This window comes from Phyllostomus discolor, chromosome 4 (assembly GCF_004126475.2).
Source record: "Phyllostomus discolor isolate MPI-MPIP mPhyDis1 chromosome 4, mPhyDis1.pri.v3, whole genome shotgun sequence".
NCBI classification, from domain to species: domain Eukaryota; kingdom Metazoa; phylum Chordata; class Mammalia; order Chiroptera; family Phyllostomidae; genus Phyllostomus; species Phyllostomus discolor.
This window is the reverse complement of record NC_040906.2, coordinates 164,958,041-164,983,728: the sequence shown is the minus strand read 5'-3', so window position 1 is coordinate 164,983,728 and position 25,688 is coordinate 164,958,041. Positions and strand designations below refer to the sequence as shown.

General features: G+C 37.9%; 1 protein-coding gene and 1 non-coding gene across 2 annotated transcripts; one reads left to right on the top strand and one right to left on the bottom strand.

Annotated features, from left to right (window-relative positions):
• Positions 1-365: 365 nt before the first annotated feature.
• QRSL1 (glutaminyl-tRNA amidotransferase subunit QRSL1) lies at positions 366-25,627 on the bottom strand. The gene is made up of 11 exons (XM_028510770.2): positions 25,487-25,627; positions 17,473-17,632; positions 17,056-17,154; positions 15,912-16,008; positions 13,216-13,392; positions 9,404-9,579; positions 9,202-9,314; positions 7,205-7,397; positions 6,578-6,695; positions 3,422-3,627; positions 366-897 (listed from the first exon to the last, which is right to left on the bottom strand). Exons 1-11 carry the CDS (start codon positions 25,508-25,510, stop codon positions 677-679), a joined length of 1,584 nt encoding a protein of 527 aa, XP_028366571.1. The 5' UTR covers positions 25,511-25,627; the 3' UTR covers positions 366-676.
• On the top strand, positions 21,626-21,752 carry LOC114495822. Its single transcript, XR_003684488.1, has one exon. It is a non-coding gene; the product is annotated as a small nucleolar RNA SNORA63 (small nucleolar RNA).
• Positions 25,628-25,688: the final 61 nt, after the last annotated feature.

Here is a 25,688-nt window from a genome sequence, read left to right as displayed (position 1 = left end):
TATTGATAGATAAATATTTATTGCAATTTTTATTGTTCATATTTTTGATCATCTTCTTAAAGATGATCCTGGAACATTTCAATAATACTGGTTTGGTGGTGAACTCCTTTAGCTTTTTCTTGTCTGGGAAGCTCTTTATCTGCCCTTTGATTCTAAATGATAGCTTTGCTGGGTAATCTTGGTTGTAGGTCCTTGCTTGTCATCACTTTGAATATTTCTTGCCAGTCCCTTTTAACCTGCAAAGTTTCTTTTGAGAAATCGGCTGACAGTCTTATGGATGCTCCATTGTAGGTAACTAACTGCTTTTCTCTTGCTGCTTTTAAGATTCTCTGCCTTTAACCTTTTGCATTTTAATTATGGTGTAGCTTAGTTTCAGCCTCTTTGGGCTTGTCTTGTTTAGTTGTGTTCTTTTTGGTGAACATTTTTGCAAAATGCATCGTTTTTCAGGAACATGTGTCTTGTGCTATTGCAGAAATCCTGTACTTGGTGCTTAGCAGATGCTTAATAAATGCTGGCAAGTTATTTATAATTAACTATACCACAAGAATTTTAAAAAGTGATTCCAAGGAATGATTATGTTGACAATGAACCAAGTTACAAGAACTTAGCAATATCACTTGACTTTTCTAGAATATAAAATCTTTAAGTCATTTTAATTTGCATGATATATTCATCACTACTGTTTTAGAGAAACAGAAGTTAACTTTTCATTTTCAAAGACTGATGAACAATCATCCATTGTTTCTTGAAGTTGAATAACAGGAAATTGTACTTGTTTTTCAAACCATTTGGCAATTGTAAGAAGCTGCTGGTCACAAAATGCACGTCCAATAAACTGTAGTCCTATTGGCAACCCTTGGTTTGAGAGGGCCATAGGGACACTCACTGCTGGCAATCCTGAGTGAAGGAAAGAAACCCATTAGTTGATTAATTCTCCATCCTAAGAAGCTGAGACCCCTTCCACTTTCCAGTGCTAGTAGGTCCATGACAGAAAAAGGTTTAAAAAACTACAAAAATTATATGATATACATGCTTCTGTACCTTCCTTTGTTAAGTGTATGTTGAAAATCACTGTTATCAGGAATGGCTTCCTTCCTTTTTATAGCTGCATACTATTTCATTATGTGGGTTTACCATAACTTGTCCAACCATTCTTCTACCGTTGGGCATTTAGGCTATTTTCAGTACTTAGCCACTTCACACTATGCCCTAGTGAATCACCTTGTTTTTTGGTATTCTTGAAAGTTTCTCAGACAAAGAGGATGGCTTCATCAAAGGATAAATAAATATGTAATTAGATAATGCCAAATTCCCCTCCAAAATAGTTATATCATTTTGAACTCCCATCAGCAAAATGAGTTGTTTTTCTTTTTTACAGCCTTGCCAATAGAGTGTAAATGTTGAACTTATGAATTTCTCTAATTTGTTAGATAAAAATAGTAGCTCATGGCAGTTTTTTAAAAGATTTTATTTATTTATTTATTAGGGAGGGAGCAAAAGAGAGAGTGTAACATCAATGTGTGGTTGCTTCTCATGTGGCCCCCACTGGGGACCTGGCCTGCAACCCAGGAATGAGCCCTGACTGGGAATCGAACCTGCGATGCTTTGGTTTGTAGCCTGCGCTCAATCCACTGAGCTATGCCAGCCAGGGCTGCTCATGGCAGTTTTAATTCCTGGTTTGGGGCAGGAAATGTATAAGGTCTTGGGACATACTATGATGCCATAAAATAAGGGAGTTTTCCAGAATTAATGGGTACAGGTCTAAAGGACACATGCAATCTGAAGGGGCTTCTGTTGACTAAACCTGGGACAATTTGGTCCCCTAAAACAATAATGATAGCAATTGCTTATAATACATTGAATTCAAAAAGGAAAGCTATTATTTAGAGAAGACTGCTAACTAATATGTATAGAAGGAATGATATAAAAAGCAGCATATTATAATTCTCTAGGTGATAATTCAGGCAAGAAGCATCAATGGATGCTAACACTGGGTTCAAGTTTATTGGGGAATAAATATTCGCATGGTCTCAACTTATAGCTTATAACTGATAAAAGGAAAAACCGTGACATTACAAGGAGAACATCTGCAGTTACTTCCTAACCAAGGGTTCAACTTAATTTCCAAAAGTGGAACAAATTAGTGTTACTGTTTTGTGATAGGAAGGTATGCAGTATTTCTGTCATACATGTTTAACTCCACTCAATCACAAGGAAGCAACCTGACAATCCAGACTATGGGTGGGACATCCTACAGGACAAGTGAACTACACTCTTCCAGAAAGTCAATGTCACTAAAACAAAAACCTTAAAAGGTGTGTGTGTGTGGGGGGGGGTTCTGATCAGAAACTAAGCAGGCCAGAAGAAAGTAGCGCACTTAAGTAGAAATGTCAAATGTCAAAGAAATGTCAAAACAGAATCCTGTATGTAGTAAAAACAATCTTTAAAAATGAAAAGCAAGCAAGCAAAGAGAATTAGTTGCCAGCAGACCTACCATGAAGGAATGGCTAAGGGAATTTCTTTGAGCAGAAAGGATATAATAAAACAAAGAATCCTGATGCGTCAGGAAGAGAGAAACACAGTAAGCAAAAGTAGAGGTGAGTACAATAGACCTTCCATTTCCTCTTGAGTGGTCTACATTAAGTTTGATGATTGGAATAAAAATTATAATACAGTCTGATGCAGTTCTAAGAAAACATAGAGAACTGGGGGTATTCAAAAAGATATTATAAAATATATACATATCAGGGGAAAAACAACTTATAAAAGATATTTTTGGTATAATTGAGAATTTAAATTCAGAAAATTTATTGAAATTAAAAATGGGAACATTTAAATGTGGACTATATTTGTCAAATTGCTGTATTTATATTAGTTTTCTGAGGTGTGATCAAGGAATTGTCATTATATAGGAGAATGTATTTTTAAAAGATTCATGATAAAGGTGAAGTGTCATGATGTTGAAACTTTCAAATTTTCAGCTAAAAAACAGTGAGTGTGGGTGTGCATATATATGTGTGCACATGTGTGCATATGTGTGTGTATGTGCAGAGAAAGATGGAGAGAGAAAAAAGGAATAAAGGAAACAGCAAATGAGACAAAATGTTAAAAGGGATGAATCCAGGCAAAGGGCATACAGGTATTCATTATACTACTTTTCAACTTTTCTATAGGCTTGAAAAATTTTTAAATAAAAGTTAAAAAATATGCTGCTTAGTGGACTGATTCTGAATACATGTGTGTGGTGAGTACAAGTATGTGGGGGCCTACCACACACACTGACACATGGGCACACACTTTTCTAAGCATTCCAGAAGGACCAGCAATTGCCTTTAGGAAACGATCTAGCTAGAACCTAAGTTGAAGACCAGGGTGACTACCTAAGAATGTGAAGACCAGAATGGTCTGGAGGAATCCTCACCTGCCATGTTTACAGCCTGGGTGAAAATGTCATCCTGGGCACTTCGGGTTCTGTTGTCCTCTTTGATGAACTCCACGTACGGCACCGCCTCACTCAGAGTGGTGGGAGTGAGCAAGACATCCACTCCGGAGTTAAAAACGTTCACAAAATCATTAGCAATGAGTCGTCTCACTTTCTGTGCTCTGACGAAGTAATTCTCATAGTTTCTGTGGGAAAAAAAACAGGTGCTATTTTAAGGGCTTTTTATTATTTATTTGAACAATTCTCATACATAAGGCTTGTTAAAGACTCACTGGGTTCTCAGCCTTCATGAGCAGGCACCATGCAGATACCTCATGACACATAAAAATGACTTTTCTTCAACTGCAATGTTATTCAAAATTTATAGATCTGGAATTTAATCAATCAGAACTCACTACTTGATGCAATTCTGAATATATAATTACAAAATATTAACACTTCCAGGGACACCATTAAACCAGAACATTCATTTTCAGGTGAGGAATGCCAAGTATAGTAAGTAAATGATTTTGCAAAGGTTATAGAAACTGGCGGTGGATAGAGGAAGGACTAGACCTGGGCCCCTGGAGGCTCATTCCAATCCTCTTTCTATTATAATGTCTTATTTCATCTATACTATAACTAGTTATTATAAGGATTCTGAAGTTTTGCAAAATTCTAACATGCCATCGGAATTAGACACTAGGAAACAGGCTCTGGAAACAACAAACAGCAAGTGCTGTCGAGGATGCGGAGAAAGGGGAGCCCTTTTCCACTGCCGGTGGGAATGCAGGCTGGTGCAGCCACTGTGGAAAGCAGTATGGAGACACCTGAAAAAATTAAAAATGGACCTGCCTTTCATCTCAGTGATCCCTCTTCTGGGATTATATTTGAAGGGACCCAGAAGACTAATTTGAAAGAACATAACCACCCCTATGTTTATTGCAGTGTTATTTACAATTGCCAAGCAAGATATGGAAGCAGCCCAAGTGCCCATCAGTAAATGAGTGGATAAAACAACTATGGGACATTTACATAAAGGAATACTACTCCACCATAAAAAAGAAAAAAATTTTACCCTCTGTGACAGTATGGATGGGTCTGAAGCACATTATGCTGAGTGAAACAAGCCAGTCAGAGAAAGAAAAATACTAAATGGTTTCATTCGTATGTGGAATCTAATGAACAAACTGAACTAACAAGGAAAATAGAGACAGACTCATAGATGGAGAGCAGAATGACAGCTATTGGATGTGGGGAGGTCAGTGGGTAGAGGAACTGAGCAAAAAGGAAAAAGGACTCATGGACATGGGCAACAGTGTGGTGATTGCTGGGGGGAGAGGGGTATAAGGGAACTAAATGGTAATGGGGAAAAATACAACAAAGATTTAAAAAGAAAAAGATAAAAAAAGAAAGTGGGGAAGTATGCTGTTTTTGCAACCCTGTGTTTATGGACAGGCATGGCCCAGGATGGAAACATGTAATTCAAGAAAAGATACTTTACTGAAAAGATTAATGAATTAGCCATAGGTGTTACTATAAGTCAATCATGCAAAGAAAGAGAAAAATAAAATGCTCTTTCAATCCTCCTGAAGCTACTAATGAAGGCTAGCAAAAGTACTATCTATTCTAACTTCAATTTCCTCATGGGTAAAAATGAATGTCACAACTCCAGTCTTACTGTGGACCAAATATAATAAATTAAAAATGTGGATTCTTTTTTACCCTAAAAGAATACTACAGAAATAAGAGATGTCCTTACTATCATTTGACCACAGATTCTAAATATAGAGATGAATGCAGGCATCACCTGTAATTGAAACAGTAATAAAAGTTGATGGCTTAAATAATAACAGAGTTTCCCAAACCTGAATTTTATAAAAGAACAAATACTTCTATTTTTCTTTCTTTAAAAAAATATTTTATTTATTTATTTATAGAGAGAGGGGAAGGGAGGGAGAAGGAGAGGGAGAGAAACATCAGTGTGTGGTTACCTCTCACGCAACCCTTACTGGGTACCTGGCCCGCAACCCAGGCATGTGCCCTGACTAGGAATGGAACTTGCCACCCTTTGCCTTGCAGGCTGGGACTCAATCCACTGAGCCACACCAGCCAGGGTCAAATACTTCTATTTTCTATTAAATTTCTTCCTCCTTTAAACATGGTTCAAAAGCAGTACTTGTGCTTCCATCAATGGTGCAGTAATAGGAATGGGACTTACCCTGCCATATGAAACACCTAGAAAACAAGACAAAATGAAACCACTACTTTCAGGCCTTAGACAACAGGCTTTCAGGAGAGGGAGCGCTGAGAGAAGGGAAGCAAGTGAAGCCCTTCAGCTGACCGCTGCAGACCAATGCCTAGGGGCAGTTTTCAGGCCTCAGCCTTGAGAGGAGGAATCTAAACAGAGTTTAGGGGTGAGGGGAGGGGGTCCTCAGTTAAAGAGAACTAGATCAGAAGTTCAAGGCCACAATTTGCCAGTGCAGAGTATTGAATGGGAGAAAGTAGCACATGGACCTCGAGGGTTTGCTTGAGTGTGGTGAGAACATTTTAGATCCACTCCCTCAGCATCTTTCAAGTATACAATACAGTATTGTTAACTGCAGTAACTATGTTGTACATTAGATCCCAGAACTTATGCGTCTTTATCACTGGAAATCTGTACCTTTGACCAATATCTCCCTGTTCCCCCCAGCTCTGGCAACCATAGTTTGCTAGTTAGAACTCTTTCTGGGAGCAAACAGACAGACAGACAGACAGACACACACACACACACACACACGTGTGTATAAATAAAAATAAAAGGGAAAACTAAGTTGATTTACTAAATTTTTCAATGTAAGCTCCTACTTAAGGCTCTAACAGCAATAAGCCAATGTGGCAATAATGGAGGACACTTAATGAGGCCAAAGCCCTTCAGGGCTTCCTACTTCGTCTGTATTAATCATTTAAATAGAACATCAATTATTTTTTGTTTGTTTCTGAATAATCAGGAACCAAAGTACCATAAATAGACCTTAAATTATGATTTCTAATTCAAGTCATAGGATTTTGCTTCTTTAGCAAATATCTAAAGTTTAGCAGCTCACAGGACCTGCTACTACTTTACCACTGAGTTTTTAAGAAAGCGGAAAATTCCTAAACTAATTGTCTTACTCTTTTAATAAGAAAAAGTTTCCTGAGAGAATTCTTCCTCTCACCACATCATTAAAGCCTTCTCGCCTGGTTGCGGCATACATGGCTTCAGTAGACACGTTAATGTCACACCTGTGACCTGAAAACAAAAAAAGAGATCAACGTTACTTGAAAAGGAAGTTTGGCTGAAAAGCACACTTAGATTCACATTTCTGACCAATGCTCAAATTGTGGGAGACTGCCTTTACTTCTTTATTTTCCTTGTGACAGACTGACCAGTCAGGAGTCAAGGAGAGAGAAGAAAACAACCAAGAGGGAAACATCATTTGTTCATTCCTTCATCTGTTCGTTCGTTTGTTCATTCATTGAAATGTTTACTGAGCATTTACTATGTGCTAAGCACTATATTAGACACAGAATACAAAGATAAGCTACTGTCCCTTCAAGATATTTGGTCTAGAAAGCTGAACCAAACAGAGGCATCAGTGATGAATAGTGTAAGTATAATGCTAAAATAACAAAAGATTCACTGACTTACTTCTTTAAATCATTATTATTATCTTGGGTAATCATTTTTTCCCCACTAATAAGGGAATCTTTAAAATGTTGAGACAACTACCTTAAAAATCCAAAACATACCCATCTTACCATATTCTAGCCCGTCAAATCTTGCCATGTTCGACGCCACTTCTGACGTACACAACACGTGGTAGCAGACAATCGAATACCTGGTGTGGGGCAGGGACACTTCGATTACTTTGGCCCCCTCGGACTCAAAGAGTTTAGCAGCTTTGGACCAAAGAGATTGTACTTCACTTGATAATTCTGGTACATGGTATTCCTTATTGGAAAAAGTTAAAAAAACAGGGGTTAGAATATCTGTATAGACAACTTACAAAAAATTGTACTCCAGGACCTTTGGCAATACATTAGCAAATGTGATTAAGCTGCCAGGAGGTTGCCAGGAAGACTGAACCAATTTCAGAGTGTTCACGGCATGACAAACACCGTACTAGGTACGGGCTGGACGTAACAGTGTTACAGACTTGGTTCAGGAAATTATACGGGGTCTGGCACAAATAACGCCCCTTTTTTTATTACAACATCATAAGCATGCAATTCTGTAACATAACAATACCACACTCAAGCACACCATATGACATTTTAGGTGAAATGTTCAAATTAAAACTATAAATTATTACACCCATATTATTACCCTACAACCACACTCAAGCATGCCTTGCTTCTGCCAGACCCTGTATTTGTTAAATGTTCACTATATACCAGGTTCTCTGCTGGACGCTTTTTCGAAGGTTTTCTACTTTAATGCTTTTAACAATCCTATGATGTAGGCATTATCTTTCATTTATTAATGCAAAATATTGAGAGTAGAGAAGTAAAGTGACTTTACTAATATTACATAGCAGGGAAGTAGAGGATCTAGGATTCCAAAGTAGGTCTGTGGTCTGTTTCTACAACCTATGCTCTAAATTCTTAAAAGAAGACACAGCTATTACCTTAATAGATTTTAAAGAAAGTAGTATTTCTCTAAAGCAATAGTTTCAACTGAGGGCAATTATATGCTCTTCCTCTTAACCAGGGGACACTGATAGCGTGTGCAGACATTTCTGGTTGTGGGGGCGTGGTGTGGTGGGGCTGCTACCTCTAGGGGTAGAGGCAGTGATGCTGCTGAACATCTGACAATGTATAGGACAGTCTCCTACAACAAAAAATTACCCGAAAAATTACTGCCAAGCTTAAAATTAAAAAAAAAAAGTAAAGGTCAGTAATTTAATATATTTACTTTCATGTATGAATTACTCATTTGCTACTGTAATAAAGGTAATAGTAATACTAATCATAATAATAATATCGGTGACATTTATTGATCCTTTACTATGCAAAATACATCTCAGAGCTATGCCTTTTACAGCAAGGATTAATGAACTATGGCCCATCAGTCAGATGTGACTTGACAGCTATTTTTGAAAATAAAGTTTTATTAGAACACAGCCACACTCTTTTGTTTACATATGGTCTATGGCTGTTTCACAATGCTGTGGCAGAGTTAAGTAGTTATGACAAAGCCTGCATGGCCCACAAAGCCTAAAATATTTAGTAACTGAACCTTTACAGAAGACTCTTACAGACCCTTGTTTAGCATGACTGTCTAATTATTTTTATTGAGTTGTAACTGATATACCATACAATGTTATTATACTAGTTCCAGGTGTACAACATGATTCAATACTTGTATGTGTTAAGAAATGATGAACACAGTAAGTCTAGTTAACATCTGTCACACTAGTTTTTTCTTGTGAGAACTTTTAAGATCTACTCTCTTAGCTACTTTCAAATATGTGGTACAGTATTATTAACTAGAGTCACCATGCTGTACAACACATGCTACATGCCCATGATGATTATCTAATTCAAACCTCAGCACTCTCTGAAATCAACACTGTTATTATCCCCATTTTACAGATTGGAAATTGAGCTTAGAGAGATTAAACCACATGCTCAGGTCACACAGCTAATAGAAGTGGCAAAGCAGGGATTCAAACCCAACCAGTCTGTTTCCCAAATCGATGCTCTGTATTTGACTTGACAGTATTTTTTGTAAAGTAGTGAAAGGGAAGAGCTACCTTTGGAATTCCTATGCAGAGTTTGCTCACATCCGTCAGGTTGGGCAGCGTAAGTGGTTTAACAGGATCTTGTACAGTGGTCGAGTCTCTGCAGTCATGCCCAGCCAGTACACCTGTAAAGAAAAAATACTTGTGAGTGACAGACACATTGTTTTACAGCAAAACTAAAATATTTTAAAACTGCATGGAATCATATAAATACCCAACACAACTGCGGCATCATCCACGCATCTGGTTAAGATTCCAGGCACATCCATTGAATTCACCAGGGGAATGAGACCATGACGAGAGACTAGGCCGTAGCTTGGTTTTAAACCGACCACCCCACAGTGGGCAGCTGGGTTTCTGGTCGATCCTCCTGTATCGGATCCTAAAGCCCTGAAATTTAAATGGAATTTTCTTTAAAAGAATGATATCATCTCTAATTACATTTAGAATCTACCTTTTTAAATGAATATCTTTAAAATGTATTTTCCCCTGATTATGCAAAAGTAAAACATACTCATCTCAGAGAATTCTTAAGATATAGAAAAGGGTAAGAGGTAACAAAATATCCCACCATCCTGAGGCAAACACTGTTAACATTTGGCATTTAACATCCAGTCTTTTTTAAAACGCATTTCTCTTTCATAGTTCAGGTTGTTGTATAAGCACACGTTTCAATTTCTTTTTGGCTTATTATGAGCCTTTTATTATGTCATTAAAATTACTGAAAATTTGAAATATGTATTATACTCTATCAAATATTTTAAAGTACATTCTCTTATCAATATACATACAAATCTTATACCTTCCTTAAATGGCAATTTTATATTCTGCTTTTACCAACTAAGCACACCCTTCCCAGAAATTCAGATATGGACCTTATGCTATCCAATTTTGAATCACGGATAGAAATGTATTTTAATTTACTTAAACATCATGTTGTTGCCAACTAGGATAATACTGCATAACAAATTACTTTGTAATAAACACCTTTAAACATAAATCTTTGCCCATATGTCTGCTTATTTTTTAGGTTAGCTTCTAAGCAGCAGAGTTAATGGCCAAAGAGTCTGCCTATTATTATAAGTTCTTAATATACATTGTCAAATTACTCATCAAAAAGGTTATGTCAATTTATATTCCCAACTAAAGTCAATCAGATTGTGTTTAATGTTTCATTATGTTTCACTGAGTATTAGCAGTTCTTAAATATGGTTAAAGTGATAACTAAAAAACTTTGTTAGTGTGTATTTTAAAACAATTTTCACATTAATTTGTATTTGCATTTGCATTACCCACTATGAAGTATCTGTTCATTGCTTTGTCCAGTTACCCACTGAGTATATATTTTTCTTTAAAAAAAACAAAACAAACAAACAAAAACCACCACCAAAACTAACCTTGAGAACATGATGCTACGTGAAATAAGTCAATAACAAAAACTGCCCAATTTCACTTACACTAGACACTTAGAGCAGTGACATTTATAGGGACAGAAAGTAGAAGAGTGATTGCCAGGAGCTTTTGGCAGGGCCGGAGGGGGGCAGGCAAATGGGAAGCTGCTGTTTAATAAGCACAGAGTTTTGGTATTGCCAATGAAAAAGTTCTGGAGATTTGCTGCACAACAGTGTGAATGTAGTTAATACTACTGAACTGTATACTTAGAAATGGTTAAGATGGCCTTGGCCGGTGTAACTCGGTTGGGCGTTGTCCTGCAAAGCAAAAGGTGGTCGGCTTGAATCCCAGTCAGGGCGTCTGCCTGGGTTGTGGCTCTCTTCCCTGGTCTGGGTGCTTACAAGAGGCAACCAGTCGATGGTTCTCTCTCACATCCATATTTCTCTCCCTTTCTTTCTCCCTCCTTTCTCCTCTCTGTCAAATCAATCAATAAAAATCTTTATTTTAAGAAGATATTTAATTAAAAAAAAAAGTTAAGATGGCCCTGGCTGGTATGGCTGCCCACGTGGCTCAGTTGGTTGGCGCATTGTCTGGAACACCAAAAGGCTGGGGTTTCGATTCCTGGTCATGGTGTACACAGGAGGCAACCAACTGATGCTTCTCTCTCTCTCTCTCTCAAATCAATAAACATGTATACTTTTAAAATGGTTAAGAAGGTAAATTATGTTATGTATGTTTTACAACTAAAAATTAAAAACATTTAAAAAACTGTTTCAGAAAAAAGGTTTTTCTGATTAGAAAGGTGCACATGCTTACTACAAAAGTTAAAATATTCTATGACTGTATAATATTTATAAAGTAAAATTTCTCTCATAATTACTACCCCCATAAAAATCTAGTGATTAATTTTGATATACATTCATCCAGACATTTCGATGCAACTAACATACAAGGTGGGACAAAAGTAGGTTTATAGTTGTTCATATGGAAAATAATATAATAATTAATAAATAATAAAACAAGAAAATCTGTTTTGTGTATTCACAACTTTAAACTTATTTTTCCCCACCCTGTATATACATATACAATTATTACTTTTAATAAAAATAAGGGCATACTACACATACTATTTTGCAACTTGTTTTCCACTTAACGGTGTATCTGGGACATCTTTCCACGCCATTAGTGCTGTAGTTCATTCTTTTTAGTGGTGCAGAGTATTCCAAGAATTTTCCCATTTTAGTGGTGCAGAGTATTCCAAGAATTTTCCCATTTTAGTGGTGCAGAGTATTCCAAGAATTTTCCCATTTTCCCAACTGTTCTAGAAGGACTGAATCAAAAGGTGGGTGGCGGGGAACAAAGCAGAACACTTGACGGTTGGGGACCCACTCAGTCTGGAGTTGCTCTGGGCCTGTGCTGCTCCTGACTGCACCCAGAGGAAGCTCTGGCTTGGACAAGGCTCCTACCAGTCACGTGGCCCTTGTGTTGTACAGAAAATGCAAATCAGATTGCCTTTCTTACTAAGCCCATCTGAGCCACAAAATCAGACTGTTGCTTTTACAGTTTCTAAAAGGATACATTTTCTTATTAGGACTCACTGATGGCTATGTACAAGTAAACCTTACATTTCCATAGGAATTACGTGTCAAAATGCCATCTTCTCAAAGCCCATGCAGAAAGATGAGCACTACGTGGGGTGATGCAGATAGGAAAGAGCACCTAATCTGGCAGTCCTAACTTACCGGAACTCTCATTAATATTAATGCAGCACTACAAAACCTCACAGAGATGAAATGGTTTTACTTGTTAACAAGATTTCAGGGAAACAAAAAAAAATCTGTAGAGTCTAAACCTCCGTAGCTTTAAAAATCATAAATAATTTATTGCCTGCAATGCCACAAAAAGAGTTTACTTTCAGTGGATAATTAAGAAAAGATAAATGTAATAACAGCAGTATTTATTTACTCTTCTGTAGGCGGTTAAGAAATCCTTTACAAATGGGACTGCAGACATGAAGCATGATTGATGCTTTTCAAAATATAAAGTATGACAGTTTACAAATCAGCTCTCCAGAAACTTGAAAAACCTTTACTTACTGATACACATTTTTAGTTGCTGATTGTGAAAACACTATTTTAAATATCCTATTGATACATATTAGGAACACCTTTTCTTTTTTCTTTTTCTTTTTGACTAAAGTCAGAATTAGCTGAAGGGTAAACCACAGCTAACAATTTAACTCAGTAGCATTCAGCTAAAGCCATGGTACTGTTAGTCTCTAAATATTTGTACAATCAGTAAGCAGACACCCAAATAAATTATTTAAAAAATGAAATTCAATGAAGTCCACTTATGTTGACTGGTTTATTCTGCAGACCCAGAAATCTTGGTTTTTAAGAGAACAGGAAGACTTTAAATGTTATCTTAAGGCTTATCTATAAAATGCACATAAGTGTATAGCCGAGTGTATTCTTAAGATAAAATTTTGATATACCAGTGAACACAAATGACTCACTAAAAAGAAACAAAAGTTCACACCAAGGTGTGAACTTATCTATTGTTGGATTTTGCCTATAGTTTATGACCATTTGTATTAGGCTGGGTTTCGAAGCACAGATGGATGAAACATCTTACGCAAAGCATGTGAACGCCGATACCGCTGCTGCACTCCCTCCTGAGCTTCCTCCCGTTATAAGCCAATTTGAATCCTCAGTCTCACCATGGGGCTTCTGCTTTCTCTTTTCTCTGTACTGTTTTGAATAACTCCACGGGTTTTTAACTGGTCCGAATATACCATCTGTGCTCCCAGACCTGAGATGAAGAAGTGAAACAATATACTTAATGAAGCTTTCGTTTTATGTGAAAATTTCATCTCCTGATTATTTGCTTCTGACACTGTATAATCCACTGTAAATTGAGTTGGAATAGGTAGAAAACCTGCTTAGATGTAGCTTTCTTTAATTAGATGGGTGAGGAGGTGGAAGGTGGAGAGTAAGAGCATTTATGATAGAAAGTAGAGAAAACTAGTCTGCTGAGAAATGAAGGTTTTTATCCCAACTGATCACCTAATTCAGCTTAAGATGATTTTCTTTGTAAATTAAGGACTTCTAGTTGAAGACTGTCACAAACATTTGAACAGTTAATAGTAAAAGGTCTTTTGAAGGAATCTCTCTTTTAATCAGAAGTTTTAAGAAAAGCATGGTAAGTGGAACGCTAATAACATATTAAAACTTTGAAATAATTTCAATCTTATAGAAAAATTACAAAAATAAAAATAGTATACAAAGCACTTGCACCCTTTACCCAGATTTGCTTATTGTTAACATCCTACCTCATCTGTTGTATCATTTGTGTGTTCACACACTGTTTTATTTTTCTCCTGAACCATTTACGGGTACATTATATTGTCATGGCCCTTTACCCCTAAACACTCCAGTATGTGTTCAGTATGTATTTCCTAAGGCTAAGGGTAATCTCTTACACAGTCCAAGTACAGTTATCAATCTCAGTGAATTTAATATAAATAGGAAATGTTTACTTAATGTAATGCACATAACCCAATCTTGTCAGCTGATCCAATAATGTCCTTTATAGCGCTTTATGCCCTCTCAGGTCTAGAGTCAAGTACTGCATTTAGTTATCATTGTCTCTTAAGCCTCTTTTTTTTTCACTTTTTAAATCATTCACCAGCCAATGAACATTGAGTTACTTCTGGCTTTCAGCAATTTTAATAAAACCTCAGTAAGTATTGCACTGAAAGGCCCTAGCCAGTTCTGTTGTGTAAACATGCGTCTTCATCTCTTGGGCAAATACCAGGGACTGAGACTGTTGGGTCATATGGTAGGTGTATGTTTATCTTTAGAAGTCACTGCCGAACTATTTTCCAAAGTGGCTATTCCATTTTGAATTCCCTACCAGCACGGTATAAGAAACCCAATCACTCTGCATCCTTCTCAGCACTTGATACTGTCATCTTTGAAGCCACTTTAATAGGTGCATCTTATTGTGCTTTTAATTTGCATTTCCCTAATGATTAATGCCAAGCATTTTTATGTGTATATTTGCCAACTGTATATCTTCTTTAATGAAATGTCTGCTTACATATTTCACCCATTAAAAAAAACTAAACTGTTTCCTGGCCAGGTGGCTCAGTTGTTTGGAGTGTCATCCCATGCACCCAGGGTTGTGGGTTTGATCCCTGGTTGGGGCGCATATGGGAGGCAACCAATCAATGGTTCTCTCTCACAGTGATGTTTCTGTCTCTCTCTTACTCTCTACCCTCTTCCTCTCTCTCTAAAATCAATAAATATATCCTTGGGTAAGGATAAAAAAAATGAGTTGTCTTCTTATTCCTAAGTTGGGAAAGGTTCTGTATATACTGGGTATCAGTTCTTTCTCAGATACATGTGTTGCAAATATTTTCTCTCAGTCTGTAGCTTGTTATTCTATTTTTAAACAGTGTATTTCAAAATACAGAAGTTACTAATTTTAACGAAGTACAATCTATCAATTTTTCATTTTACAAACTGTACTTTATATGTCCTAAGAAATCTTTACCTAACTTAAGGTCACAAAGATTTTCTCCTGTTTTCTTCTGTAAATTTTAGGTTTTATGTTTTTTAGCCTCTTTTAATCTGGAACATTTTCATGGCCTTTCTTTGTTTCTTGAAATTGACATTTAATAGAAGCGTTCTCCTTTCAGATTTGTCTTTTGTTTTCTTGTTATTACTTTAGGTTATACAGCCTCCACTGGAAAATCGCACAGATGATGGTGTGTTCCTCTCCGGGACCCCATCTGGAGGTACACAGTGTTCACTTCACCCTCACTGATGACACTCATTTTGATCAGCTATTCAAGGCAATGTCCACAGAACCTATGTTTGAGTTTACATCCATGGATTAATCCATTCAACATGTATTTACTAAGTGCCAAGGCAATGAAAAGACAAGCCAGAGATTTGGAGAAAATATTTGCAAATCATCTGTATGGTAATGGACTTGAACCCAGGATATATAAAAGAACTCTTACAACTTAATAAGACAAACCACCCAATTAAAAAAATGGGTGGAAGGCAAAAGATTTGAATAGGTTCTTTAGACATACAGGTGACAAATATGTGATGTTTAACATTATTAGTTATCAGGAAAATATAAACTAAAACTAAAACAAGATATGACCATATAGTTATTAGACAGCAGAACAGAATCTCACAGAGGGACTGAGAAACTGGCATTAGAATCTTAAAAAAATCATCCAACTACTTTTCTACAGAATGAAATTAAAGACACAGATGAAAGATACAAGGAAAGAGAATTCCAATTTTACTTACCCCATGGCAAACTCATCTAAGTTTGTTTTCCCCATGAGCAGAGCTCCCTGGTCTAACAACTTCTGAACTACTGTGGCATTATAAGGTGGTATGTAACCTAAAGAAAAATTCAGTTATTTTTATTATAGGAAACAGTGAACATGTAAATTGTATTAAAGAAATAAGATTTTACTCTTCAATTAAGCAATTTGTATTAACACATGCTAATTATTCCTAATTTGACTAGTAGGTTGTACTTTATTCCAAAAGTTAATCTTTTGTACTGATAACTGCTATGTTTTCCTAAGACAGGCTATATATTCACTATTTTATAATCTAAAAGCATTGATTTTAACAGTTAATATTGCAAAATACTGTATTACAGTCAGAGAGGTACCCAGTTCATTTGAAACTAATCACAAATCCTGTTTCTGCTCATTGTACTTGACTTTTTCTTCTCAGATGAAGCTATAACACAGTAATCTCTATCCATTTCCAGTCAGAAGTCCATTTTTATTGACTTATACTTAATAAATTTTCTCTATCTAGTGTATATTCCAAAACAATGAAAAGCAGTGCCCCTGTCTGAGGAGCCTGAGGCACACCCCTCAGAACACTGCTCTTAGTCTGCAGTATTCCAAATAACCCTTTCCCATCTCATTTTCTTCCTGGGATCCAAACATCTTGATAAACATGGTTCCTTTTTGATTTACTAAACTGTAAAGAATAAAACCAAGCAATACAATACTCAACTCAGGGAAGTATAACAACGCAAGAGGCAGAGGAGTCAGAAAATGAAAAGCAGGACAGCAGACGCTAACGAACCCTCACTCTGTCCTCCAGAGAGGGGTGATGACAGCCACCTCGTCCTTACTCCCGTATCATCAGTGAGTGGGAGTTAGAGGGACTTAGTGTGTTGGTGGTGATCTGCTGAGTCTAAAGCTTCCCAAATAAGACCCACCCACTAAGCTGGCTTACCTCTAGAGGATAATTTTGCATTCTGAAAGAGCAAACAGAGAAAAGGTAATGTTCCACTCTAAGCATCTCCTTTGCTGATATAATTAGTCTGAGAATATCTTGGTGCTTTAGTATCTTATCTTTAATTGAAACTGAAAGAATTCTTATTTTTATAAGACTATTGATGCTGTGAGCAGTTAAAATTTACCTTTCAGCATGTTTGACGCACAGGTGGTCTCAATGCCAGATGTACTGAAGTTGTCTTTTACCGCGACTGGAATCCCATCTAACTCCCCCAGTGAGTGACCTGTGTTAAAAGGCCAAAAGAACAGAAGATGTATTTAGTTCAAGATATAATAACACATTAATACTAGTTGTTATAATAACTAGAGGTTCTTGGTAAGACACTTCTTCAGAAATAAAATCCATGTTAAAAATTATTGCAGTTGGACACCATAAAGCATCATATGTCAAATCGCCTCATTTTCATTATACCTCATGGCAAGTTCTTTAAATAAGGGAATGTCTAATGTGAAAAGATTTACTTGCTAAATGGAGACTGCTACATTCAATTAACCTCTTTCTCTAAGGATATAACAATTAAGTATAATTCAAAGTAATTTACCTTTCTTATACCTTTCCTCTGATTCTTCAGCTTGCCTTAAGGCCACCTCCTCTGATACAGTAATGTACGCATTTAGAAACTTGGTCTTCTTGATAAGGGCGAGACATTTTTGACAGAGTTCAGTTGGAGTAATTTGGCCTTGTTTCAGTGCAGCAGAAACCTGTAATATATACAATTCAAAAAACCCTTTGCTGAGTCAGCACTAGTTTCAAATATTACACCGAGGTAGGCAAACAGAGTGGTTAAGAATAAGATTTTGAAGTAAGGCTTGGATTCAAAACCAAAAGAACCTATCAACTCTACACTTAGTGCAGTGAGCCAGGGTAACAACTCCATCAGCTTGAGGATGGGTTGGAGGATACAGTCATAGGCCAAGCTGAGCAACTTTGTTTCTGAGTCAGGCTTGAATACACGAGAGCAATGGTTTAGGCAGACCGCCCTGGCCAGGGGACGGACAGGTCCAGCATGGGCGAAGGTAGACTGTGTGCACAGAGAGCAGCTTAGCTGCAACACAGGCAGTCAGTAAAGAGGAGAAATGAACTAGACAAGGCAATACAGGATTTTATGGCTCTGAATAAATACTCTTTATTAAATAGATCTTTATGTCTATTGTAGAATTCAAGCAAAAGCCATTACACATTGAGAGAAATGCTTAGAAAATATGGATTCAAAGGCAAACAAACTTTTCTGAAATCCTGTCTTTGCTGTATAATGAAGACTGGTAAAGAAAGCATTAAAATAAACTGTACTCAAGTGACCAGAACCTGTATAATAATAGTAAGTGAAGCCCGAGGTGAAGTGATAATTATTTAATACTTCCTATAGTAGCAGTCACTATGTATACTTACCAGGTAAGATAAAGGAATGACAAAGAGTCAAAGATGATACCAAATCTTTGGGGATGATATGAAAAAGTAGTTGGATAAGATGGGAGCTCAGAGATGAGGGGGATGGGAAAGAATCTTTATTGACTATTTATCAAGAGCCAGGCACTGTTGTTGGCTTTACATGCATTATAATTTCACTTAACCCTTAAAACACCACAGAAGTTAGGTATTATTAACTTCATTTTAGAGAAGGAAAAACTGAAAATCAGAGAGGTTAAGGGATTTGTCCAAAGTCACACAAATAGTAAAGGGCAGAGATAATTTTTTAACATAAGCTCCTTCGCCATTTCTGTTTGCACTAGTGGAAGCTTAATTTGTCCTTTAAGTTGGCTCTATTTTCACATGTCCTAAATACATCAAGCAACAGGAGTTTGCATTTGGAGGAAAATCTGCAAATGATCTGCTCTCAGCTGTTGAATAAATCATCAAAGCAGTAGTGTACTTAGGGCTGAGGGTTTTATATGAGACAGGCTATGGGAATAGGCCACCGAGAGGGCCTAATGCTGATGGACAAGAGGAGGAAGGGACTGCCATGCAGAGATCAGGGGAGTGACACAGGCATGGGAAGAAGCAGCAGGGCTTGACTTAAAGGAGGTAAGCTAGTGACAAAAAGAGAGATTTCTGTTCAATGGTTGGTAGGAAATGTGAACTCTGAGAAGAGCTGGAGAGAAATAAAAAAGAGAGCAGTGTACTCTAGCACTATAAACATGGAGTGAGAAGAAGGGAGAAAGTGGTAGGCTGGGTACAAGAGAGTCAGAAGAATCAAACACTCAAAGCTAGAGACAGGGAGCTATATAGGCAGGCCTATCCCGTGGCAAAGTTGTAAAAATTAGGGAAATTATGTCTGCCACTTCCTCTCCTTCTTTGCCCCAACTACCCTAATGCCCAGTATCCCTAAGCCACTTTCTGACTAGTCAGCTAGTATGAGAATAAGAGGAAAGGAGTGACAGCTGAAGGAAGTGAGATTGCCTAGAAGCACTCACTTGACATGGTGCTAATCTTCGTTAGGGCCATTTTTAGGAAATCCAGATTTGAGAAAATCAGCAAGGGAACTGGAGAGGAGAAATGAAAACAAAGATGCTAATGAGCTAGAATGGACTGAGCATAAGGAATATGAGATATAAATAGTTCAGCTCTCCTAAGACAAAACTAAAGATGTCATATCTGAATACAGGATGAAATAAAATATTGGGTTGGCCAAAAATCCATTATATTTTTTCCATAAAATAAAAGAGACATTTTTCATTTTCACCAATAACTATCGATTTGGATATTTTGACTATGTCAGCCATCTCCCACTATTGGCTTCTAGTTGGTAGATGCCAAGGGTGCTGCTAAACATCTTCCAATGCATAAGACAGCCCCACAGCAAAGAATTATTTGGCCAAAATGTCAGTAGTACCAAGAAACTTCACAGACCACTTTTGACATGTTCGATCAGTCACAGCACCTTCTCCATGCACTGCACAAGTCTTTTTTGAGTTTCAGTTGCGTTTTTACCTTAATTGAAATAATAATGCATAAATAGCCAAAAATGTTGCATGTTTTCTTCCATCTTCAATAATAAAATGGCTGCACAAAAATTTACCAATTTTGATTATTTTTTTTTAAATGCATGTTGATACATGCATACAATACAGCTGTCATGATACAATCTAACAAAATTGTGTGGAATGAAGATGAAGACAACTAAGCACTAGTAGGGCTATTGTACAGAAAAAAATGTAATGGATTTTTTTGCCAACCCAATATAAAACTTTCTGTTAAAAAAACGAATTCTCTCTGGTACTTCTTTCCTCTAAAGGAAACTAGGCTTTTCCTTGAGGCCATTGCTTCTCCTGCAACTTTCTCAAGGGATGGCTGTTTCAGCTCCTACTTACCACGTACCAGAGTCCAGAGGAGCAAAGAATGTGCAGGCCGACATCCTCCTATGTCCTCATGCCTTTCTCTTCCTTCTACTGTCAACACCCCAGCTCACCTGAAGCACAGGCCTTGGAGGTGATTATAGTCCCCTCATTGATGTAGCACAGTACTACACCAAGTCTCCCTACTACTCCTTTTCATTCATTGAAGATTTCAGCAGCATAGCTTTACTATGGCTCCTGTTGCTATTTTTGACTAATTCAAACTCAAGTCATATGCACTGACACCTGGCCTTCCAGTTCTTGACTGCACTTCACATGAAGCTTTTCCTTCACCTCACCTGTGACCAACTCACATGGTCACAGCTGACTACATCATTACCGGTATCTGTCTTACCTCCGAACCTCAATTCTGGTTATCCCACAGTTCCTGTCCCTTAAGCTCATTTACTCTATGTCCCCCATAGTTAGCAAGAAAATGGAAACCTCGGTTCTAAAACAGGAAGGAAACAGATTCTGCCAACAACCAGTGAGGACCCTGAGACTTAAGATGAAACCACAGTCCTGGCTGACACTTTGGTTTCAGTCTTGGGAGACTCTAAGCAGAGACCCCAGCTACTTCCTTCCTGGACTCCTGACCCACATCCTGACCCACAAAACTGAGATGTTAAGATTGTGTGTGTATGTGTGTGTAAGACTGTGTTAATTTTAGCTGAAAAGTTTATAGTACTGGGGGTGTCCAGCCTGCAGCTCATGGGCTATGTGCATCTCAGGATGGCTATGCGACCCAACACAAAATTGTAAATTTACTTAAAACATCATGAGATTGTATTTGTGACTACATGTTGCAGTGTATTTAATGTGTGGCCCAAGACAATTCTTCCTCCAGTGTGGCCCAGAGATGCCAAAAGGCTGGACACCCCTGGATACAAATTATGCAGCAATAAAAAGTACTAACATACTTTCTTGGAAAACTTAAGAAATCTTCCTCAGGAAACCACTCTTCTTGAAACCAAGGGCAAAGAAAATTATAAATACATATAACCTAGTAATTTTGTCCCTGTAACAAAATTAGTGTTAATAATAGCATTTAATCCTAAGTATTATCCTAGATGCTTTATATTTCATTTACTCTTTACATCTTCACTAAGGGGCTGGTATTATTATTTCTATTTTCAAGATAAATTAATAAAGTTTCAGCTTAAAATCACATAGCTAGAAAACGGCAGAGCTGGGATTCAACCAAAGCCTGATCTTGTTTCCAGAGCCCGTGCTTTGGACCACTATACTCCACAATTCTCTACTCAGGGGTGATGGCATTTACTCCTCCTTAACAAAGTGGAGAACATTTTATTAACTTTACAAAGAGCATGTTGGAGAACTGTCTTTAAAGAAAGGTTTTGCATGCAGGTACTGTTACGATACAACTGAAGTGTTTTATTGTTGTTCCCCATGCTTAAAACAATTGATGCATAACTATCTCTGTCTAGCACAATTTCATAACAAGACAGAGATACTTGGTCTCAAACATTTGTAAAAAAAAATAATAAAAAAATAAATAAATAAAGGTTTTGCCTTGACCAGTGTGGCTCAGTTGGTTGGGTGTCATCCCACAAACCGAAAGGCCTCCAGCTCAATTCCTGGTCGGGCTACATGCCTGGAGTGCAGGTTTGGCCCTGGGTGGGCTTGTAAGAGAGGCAACCGATTGATGTTTCTCTCTCATATCAATGTTTATCTCCCTCTCTCTCTAAAAATAAGTAAACAAAACCTTTAAAAAGATGTCTGGATAAATGCTCAAAGTATAGAAGAGCCCTTGAAAGCTGGGTGTGCAGTTGACTGGTACTGTCTTTAACAAGCTCATTTAACATTCATGCTACTGTCTCCACTGTTCCAAAAAGCAGCATGCCAAGGTCACCAGCAACCTGCACCTTCCTAAATCCAGTAGTTACTGCTCAGTTCAGCACAGCACTCTACGTAAGAGATTACTCTCTCTTTGAAGCACTTCTTGGTGTATTTCAGGACACCAAGCCCTCCTGGTTTTCCTCTTGCCTTACTGGACATTCCCTCAAGTGTCTTTTGCTGGTTCTCCCTAATGCTGACCTCTAAATGTTGGAAAGTTTTAGACCTTCTACTCAACTTCCCAGGTGATCTCATCTAGTCATGTATCTTTAATTATCTTCTATACACTGGATAATTTATAGCCTCATACCTAGCCTCTTTCTTGATCTCCATACTCCTACATCCACCTGCTTAACTGACATCTTTACTTGGACTACCTAGAAAGCATATCAAAATTACCATGTCCAGAAGAGAAATTTTGATAACCATCTAATCTCAAACATGTTCCCATTAGTCTCTCCAATCTTGGTAAATGTTACCCTTTTCCCAATTGCCCAGGACCAAAACTGAAGCATCTTCCTTAATTCTTCTCCTTCCCTTAAACTCTGTATCCCAATCTGTTGGTAAGCCCTAAATTAAAAAGCAATATCCACTTCACATTACTTCTACTCCCACCACCATATTCATGCTGCACTCATCTGCCAATGCAAGAGCCTTCTAATTGGTCTTCATTCTGCCTCACTTGCTTTCCTATAGGCCATAATCTTTAACAGTAGCCTGAGGAGCTTTTTACATTTTAAACAAGATAATGTCCACTAACTCATAGCTTTTCAGAGTGAAACCCATACTTCTTACTGTGGCCTAAAAGGTTCTCCATGATCTGGCTCCTGCTAATCTCTCTAACCTCATCTCCACCCCTCTGGGTATGTTGGATTTCTTGCTATACCTTGAACATGTCAATCCTGCTCTTGCTTCAGAGTATTTGCACTTACTGTTTTCTCTGCCTGAAACACTGTTCTCCCAGATCCTCCCAGGGCTCACACTTCATATCCTTTGGGGCTCTATTAAATATCACCCATTCAGTCAGAGAAACCTTCCCTGACCAGTACCCCAACTCCTAGCCAAAACATCCACCTCCCTCAATTAGTCCTCACACTATAGCCTGCTTAATCTCTCTTCATAGTACTTAATACTACATGAAATTGTATTATTTACTTAAAAAAGCTTATTTAATGCCTGAAATCCCACAATAGTGTAGGTATCACGAGGGCAGGAGCTTCTGTCTGTCTTTAACGCTAATCCTCAGGGTCTGCAACACAGAGGTGTTCAACAAAACTAGCTGAATGAATGAATAACTGAGTTATTTAAAATCTGGAATCAACTTTCCAACAGAACAATAATGAAATGTGAGGCTAGATCCCTATCCCCCCCACCCCAAGAAGCGCACTGGATTAATAATATTGGCCTGGTGTCTGGTTCCTGGAAACAGTGTGGTCGTGTCAAAAAAAGGAAGGTAGAAGTAGACTCCTCCCCTTCCTCAATGCACCTGGGTGAAATTCACAAATAGGAGTTTTACCTCCTATTTGGCACTATAACTCTTTTTAGTTCTTTCTCCCAAGGATTCCTCCACTTAGGTTTCCCAAATTGCCTCAAAAACTCAATTTCTAGCCCTTCCCTTTAATTTCCTCTCCAGCAAATGTTTCCTTTCTTCAACTGATTATCTCAACTAGAGTGTGATGAAAGAGAGTAATTTGACTGAACTATTATCATTTACAACAATGAATGAATAAATCTTTCAGCCTTCCAGGCATCTTTACATATTTAAAATAGAATGTGTACCAAATTATTCTCTAATTGGTAGAATTTGGGGCAATGATACAATGATATGGAGAAAATACAGTATGGACATAAGATATATTCTGGGTTCGGAATACAACCACAAAATAATGTTTTGCACATATCAACAAACAAATAATTGTTAGAGTGATTAAGTGAAAGCAATCATGCCAAGGCAACCTCCTCACTACCCGTGGGTCAGTTCCCCTGAAAGTTGTTTCTCATGATGGCTCACTCAATAACATGAGGAAGAGGTGGCACAAAAAAAAAGACGGAGCTGAAGGGAAAAAGAATAGAAAAAGAAAATACCATGTTTTTTCAGTTGTATTTCATTTTAAGACAAGTCTTCAGTTCTTTGAAAAAAGAACAAATAGAATTCCTTACTGACAGTAAAGGCCAGATGTAATTAAAATGGTAAAACAACAATTATTTGGGGAAAGAACTGTTTATTATTTAAAGGTAGTGGACTTCAAAAGTTCTCAAAATTAATAGCTTTCTAAAAGGTTGCCAGGTGGGGGAAAAGACTCTCCAGGGGAATATAGAAGGCAGGGTAGGTCCTCAGCCTCTACTTAATGGGAGAATCACCTGGAGCCTTGGTTAAACCATATACTCTGGGCCCTCCCACACAGGTCTGCTTCAATGGGACACAGCTTAATTTCAACAAGGGCCAGAGGTGATTCTGAGAGCAGTGGGCCTGCAGACAGTTATAAAAGTTGAGAGATCGAGGCCAGGAAGCACGGAGACGTGAGTTAAAAACCCTAATAGCAGCGCTAAAGCGAGAGAACAGATTCCAGACATAATTTCAAGACAGAGTTAACAGGGGTTAGTGATTTATTGGATATTATAGTTGAAGAATAATCTAAGAGCAAGTAGGATAACAGATGTCCCATTAACAAGAGACCATTAAGAATTGAGAAGTCAGATTTTGTTTTGTTTTAAGATGAAGGTTAGGGGGTAAGAGGTGGTCCTGTTAAAATGATGAAGTTAACTTTGGTTAAATTGAGTTTGAAGTGCTTATGGGACATTTGGAAGAGATGTCCAGAAGAAATTCACAAACATAGCCTAGAATTACAAAATGACGTCAGGAAAGTGAGACGAGTGTAAAAGATTCATTGGTATCTTAGTGATAGTTGAATCTTAGAAAATTAGTATTTTAGGGGGGAGAGGCGGGGCCAAAATCATTAATTTGGTTTTTGCAAGAGACAAAGTGGCTGGGCTCCTTACAAATGCATTAAATGAGTGTCGAGAATAGAAGAGAGGCGGAAGGGAATCAGCACAATCCCTCTTATATGACAGAGCCCCTCGAGGAGCATCGCGGCCTGAACCAGCCTGAGTAAACGTAATTGAGAAGCCGGTGTACACTTCCGCCCTACAGCTCCGCGGTACAGAAGTCTCCCCTGCTGAGGTTGTAACTCCAGAACCGGTATGAGCAACACAACCTAAAGAACCACAGGTCAAAACCCCAAACAGTTCCAGGGAAGAAGGCGACCAGGCTGACCGAGTTAGGTGGTCAGGCTCGGGGACTCCAAGTCCACTGACTCCGCGAATCTTTCCGACCTCCCTGGGCCCTCCGCAGCTAATTTCACTCACTTCTCGGAGGGTCCAACCCAGCATGGTCCTGGTGTCCAGCCTGCCACTACTGGGGCCAGGTGACAAGAAGGAAAAAAAAAAAGGTCAAGCTGCTACCGGTACGACATGGGCGCAGCCATCTTTGCTTGTCACTGAACCTTTCAGCACGGAGTACTTCCATTGGTCGGGTTGCAGCCCCAGGAAATGATCTTTGCATGCGATT

Excerpts from the sequence above, each read along its gene's own strand:
- QRSL1 (XM_028510770.2), bottom strand. The coding sequence starts at position 25,510 with ATGCTGGGTTGGACCCTCCGAGAA. Across the intron at positions 9,315-9,403 it reads TGATGCCGCAGTTGTGTTGG|GTGTACTGGCTGGGCATGAC; the intron begins GTATTTATATGA and ends TTTTCTTTACAG. Across the intron at positions 898-3,421 it reads CCAGGCTGTAAACATGGCAG|GATTGCCAGCAGTGAGTGTC; the intron begins GTGAGGATTCCT and ends TCCTTCACTCAG.